At 48.6% G+C, this 4,960-nt stretch overlaps 1 protein-coding gene across 1 annotated transcript in view; it reads left to right on the top strand.

The window, feature by feature from the left end:
• LOC308476340 (apical endosomal glycoprotein-like) overlaps window positions 1-137 on the top strand; it is a gene marked incomplete at its 3' end in the record, with an annotated part of 4,443 nt that extends 4,306 nt beyond the window's left edge. The window contains exon 11 of the mRNA XM_081003882.1: window positions 125-137. Within this exon, the coding sequence (XP_080860008.1) occupies window positions 125-137 (13 nt within the window). The remainder of the gene's footprint in view (window positions 1-124) is intronic.
• Between the last annotated feature and the right edge of the window lie 4,823 nt (window positions 138-4,960).

Here is a 4,960-nt window from a genome sequence, read left to right on the forward strand (position 1 = left end):
AGCAAAGTTCTTAACCCGAGGTACTATTTTTGGGTTAGCGGAGTCTGTTTGTCCTGATTTATGATTAATAAATCCATAGTTGTGGTATGCTTCCACAAGCCTCACGCCTATTCTGTGTGTGCAGTTCGCTCGGCTGATATAGTGTGCCCTGGCTTTGAATCCTGGGTCGCTGATTTACATCGGAGCAGAGGCAGATGGATCTTCACAGCTGGACAACTGGAAGGAGACGATCCAGCTGGGGCTAGCCAGCTATCCTTGCGACCCTCTGCATGCCAACAACTACAACTAACTTAAAGGAATGCTATTTCTCTATCTTCTTTCTGAAGCACTTTCCAAAGAATCGTATGATGGTGGGTGAGTGGGTGAGTATATATCGTGAAGGGACCCCAAGGGTCATCCAGTCCAACCTGCTACAAGGCAGGAATTTGCAGGTGTCCCTTACGGGGAACAACCTCACAACCTTTGTGTCCACAGCACAGCTAGCTGTTGCACTCTTAAATGGCACTTTGAAGGCTATTTAGGTATGGCTGAGGGATCCACACTTCTCCTGCAGCTGCAAATTAAGTTACGCCATGAAGCACACCTTGCCATCCTCTTTTGCTGACTGAGAGCAGAGGAAGTGCTGCTTACAGCCTCTCCAGGAGCATTTTGACAGTCAGGAGCAGGCCTGAAGTTCTCGGGGTGATTGCACATATGCTAACAACATTTATACCTCCAGGCAAAGGACAAAACATGAGCCTACTCTGAAGGCTCATAAATGTAGAAAGTGCTTTTATTCAGAGCACCTCTCTTAACATTGCAAGTTGCTGCAAGTGTCCAAAACTGGTGCGAAGTTGCTGGTTTGTAAATATTAATTATTCCTACTTTATTGATCTGAATTACTCAAATGGCTTTTAGTGCTGGCCACTACAGCAGGGGCTGATCCCTATTTATTCTTGTGGTGTTCAATTCAGAGTATCTGTTTAAAAAATCAAACAGAAAGCAATGGAGGGTTGCCGTTAAGGCTGGGGGGAAGGGGAAAACTCAGTCTTATAGACCCAAACTGGGTTTTGGGATGCTCCATTAGACAAATCAGCCAGCTCACTGCCTATCTACCGTATTTTTCGCTCTATTGGACGCACCGGACCACAGGACGCACCTAGTTTTTAGAGGGGGAAATCAAGGAAAAAAATATTATCCCCCCCCAGCCCCAAAGAGCAACGGACAGGCTGCATGCAGCCTGTCCACTTCTCCCAGAGCTTCTCGGGGCTGCGGGGGAAGCCCGGGTTCCCCCCCCCCCCAGCTCCAAAGAGCAAAGAAGCCAAGACAGTGCGCGGGATCTATAGCCGCGCAACCTCTCCAGCCAGGAGCTAAACCTCTCCAGTGCAGCTAAAGAAGACAAGGCAGCAAGCACGATCCATCCCGCTCACTGCCTTGGCTTCTTCTTTAGCCTTGCACAGCATCTTTAGTCTTGCGCAACGGGATGGATTGCGCCCGCTGTCCACCGGGGCTGGACTAGATGACTCCTGGGGTTCCCTTCCAACCCTGCAATTCTATGACCTCGGAAGGTGTTTGGGGTCTCCACCACTGGAGGCTTTTAAGCAGCGGTTGGGGGACCATCTGCCTGGCGTTCTTTAGCTGTGATTCCTACATTGTGAGGGGGCTGGGCTAGATGACCCTTGGGTGGCCCTCCCAACTCTATACAGTCCTACAGTTCTGCGGCAGGAGATCCACAGCCACTTCACACAATGCCCACTCCCAATTTTCATCTGAGAGACATGTGTCTCTCAGTACCCCCCTACCTGCCACACTTCCCCCACCCCACTTAAGCTGAGGGAATTCCTGCCCAGAGAAACTCCCAGCAATCAAGGAGGAGGAATCCGCTGCAGCCGTGAGCAGCGGAGGATCCATGGTCCCCTTCCTTCTCTCCTCCGTAGTTGCTTTGAAGCAGGAAAGTGGGAGAGGAGCTGCTTACACGAGTGTAAGCTGCTCCCCTCCCACATTGCCGCTTCAAAGCAATCACGGAGGAGGGAATCCGCTGAAGCCTCCAGCAGCGGAGGATCCATGGTCCCCTTCCTTCCCTCCTCCGTGGTTGCTTTGAAGCAGGAAAGTGGGAGAGGAGCTGCTTACACGAGTGTAAACTGCCCCCCTCCCACTTTCCTGCTTCAAAGCAATTACGGAGGAGGAATCCGCTGAAGCTTCCAGCAGCGGAGGATCCATGGGTCCCCTCTTTCCCTCCTCCGTGGTTGCTTTGAAGCAGGAAAGTGGGAGAGGAGCTGCTTACACGAGTGTAAACTGCCCCCCTCCCACTTTCCTGCTTCAAAGCAATTACGGAGGAGGAATCCGCTGAAGCCTCCAGCAGCGGAGGATCCATGGTCCCCTTCCTTCCCTCCTCCGTAGTTGCTTTGAAGGAGGAAAGTGGGAGAGGAGCTGCTTACACGAGTGTAAGCTGCTCCCCTCCCACTTTGCTGCTTCAAAGGGAGCCCGGGAGGAGGGAATCTGCTGCAGCCTCGAGCAGCGAAGAGGATCCATGGGTCCCCTCTTTCCCTCCTCCGTGGTTGCTTTGAAGCAGGAAAGTGGGAGAGGAGCTGCTTACACGAGTGTAAACTGCCCCCCTCCCACTTTCCTGCTTCAAAGCAATTACGGAGGAGGAATCCGCTGCAGCCTCGAGCAGCGGAGGATCCATGGTCCCCTTCCTTCCCTCCTCCGTAGTTGCTTTGAAGGAGGAAAGTGGGAGAGGAGCTGCTTACACGAGTGTAAGCTGCTCCCCTCCCACATTGCCGCTTCAAAGGGAGCCCGGGAGGAGGGAATCTGCTGCAGCTTCCCCCAACTCCCGCAGAAGCCGCGCGCTCTTTAAAGGGGCTGTGCGGCTTCTCCTGGCTTTTCTGGGGGGGGGGATTCCCCCACCTCGTAGAAAAGCCCGCAGGAGCCGCGCAGCCTTTAAAGAGGGTGCCGCTCTTGGGGGCTTTTCCCCCAGGAGGGAGAAGGGACTGCTGCAGCCAGTCAGTCCCTTCTCCCTCCTAGAGAAAAGCCCGCAAGAGCGCACGAAGCTTGTGTGCGGCTCTTGAGGGCTTTTCCCGCCTGCCTCCCCCCTGCATTCGCTCCATAGGACGCACACACATTTTCCCTTGCTTTTTAGGAGGGAAAAAGTGCGTCCTATGGTGCGAAAAATACGGTAATTCACTGGGCATTCAAGTATTTGCTTGCAAATTAATTATCTTTTTTAATTTATGCCTTTTCCAAAACATTTATCTTAAGATGTAATGTGCAAGTGTACCACTTTTGGATGCTAATTAATCTCCGCTTGGATTATGTGGATAAATTGATAGGTGAAAGAATCGGTGCCTTGAGTAATTACCTGGTTAAAACAATGGTTCATCTGAAGAAATTAAGTTTTCAACACATTGCTTTGTCACCTTTAGATAGCCTAATAAGAAAAGGAAAAATAGACAAACCTCACCAACATGGGTGAAGCCAGGAGGTGCTGCCCTACTCCAATCAAATAAATAAAAATACTTTACTGTATTTTTACTGTGCTGGTTAGCGGGGACGAGGCCAAGCCCCATTTGGGTGGGTGTGATATATCTGGAGTGGGGTTGTTTAAAAATGTTCTTAAGTGTTATATGTTAATTTGTATTTCTATTTTTTCCCCTATTACCTTCATGCCTGCAGCTGACTTTTCCTCCACCTCCTCTTCTCCGTTCCTCAGGCGAAGCTTCCTCCTCTTCAGAGAAGAAATTCATCAGAGCCCATACAGACCTAAGAAATATCAGTAGGGTCGATTATTTTCACAAGAAGGGAAAGAGGGGGTCCACGTAAAAGCAGATATATAATATGTCAAGCACAGATTGAAGAAATAATAAAGTGGGAAAGGAGCCTCCCTTCCCTGTAAGCCATCATACGACTAACTCGAAGAAACATGTTTTCCCCCCGTTTATTCTTTCTGAAGCACTTTCCCAAGAATCATATAATGGTGTATATAGCCGGAAGGGACCCCAAGGGTCTTCCAGTCCAACCCGTTGCAAGGCAGGAATCTGCGAATGAACCACAAGGGGATTGCATTTCATAATAAGTGAAGGAATTAGGATCTTGAGGAATTACCTGGTTACAAAAACACTGCTTAAAGCAGTGGTTCATCTGAACAATACATTGTTCAGATACAGTTTTCAATACATTGCTTGGTCACCCTTGGTTCGGCTCACAAAAGCGGCCTGAGGGGGAAAGCAATGGAGATCTGAACTCACAGCCAGTTACTCTGGAGTTGCTGTAGCCAAGGGGAGCTTCCCCGCCCCAATTCGAATAAATAAAAATACTATACTGTTAAGGCTTAGGGGGGAAGAGGCCATGTCCCACTTGGGTGGGTGTGATTAATAATAATAATAATAATAATAATTTAACATTTAACGATAATAATAATTTATTACTATTTCCCAGTCCCCAACAGAATATTTTTAAAAAGATAAAACATAATATACTACAAACACCCCTAACCCTTTTCTAATAACAATTATTATAATAACAATAACAATTTAAAAATTAATGATAATCATAATTTATTATCCTTCCCCAGCCACTGTGGGCTCCTCCCAACAGAATATTAAAAACGCAACAAAACATAATAATTACAAACTTCCCTAAGCCTTTTATAATAATAATAATTTAAAAATCAATGATGATAATCATTTCTAATTATTTCCCACCCACTGTGGGTGGCTCCCAGCAGAATACAGTATTAAAAACACGACAAAACTTACCGTACAAGCTTCCTTCACCTAAAGGGCGCGGGAAACGCCGAGGAGAAACAGCTGAGGAGAAAAGGCTGAGGAGAAAAAGCGCCAAACGGCTGGCCCCGCCCACAACCCGACCTGTGATTGGCCAAAAGGCCGACCTATTGCCGCCGAGATTTTTATTGTTGCTGTGGCTGCTCTGCGCGTGCGTTGAGCGAGGGGGTCCTAGGGGGGCCGTTTGGACGAGGGCAACG

This window comes from Podarcis pityusensis (genome assembly GCF_964106645.2).
Source record: "Podarcis pityusensis genome assembly, chromosome: 4".
Taxonomy (NCBI): domain Eukaryota; kingdom Metazoa; phylum Chordata; class Lepidosauria; order Squamata; family Lacertidae; genus Podarcis; species Podarcis pityusensis.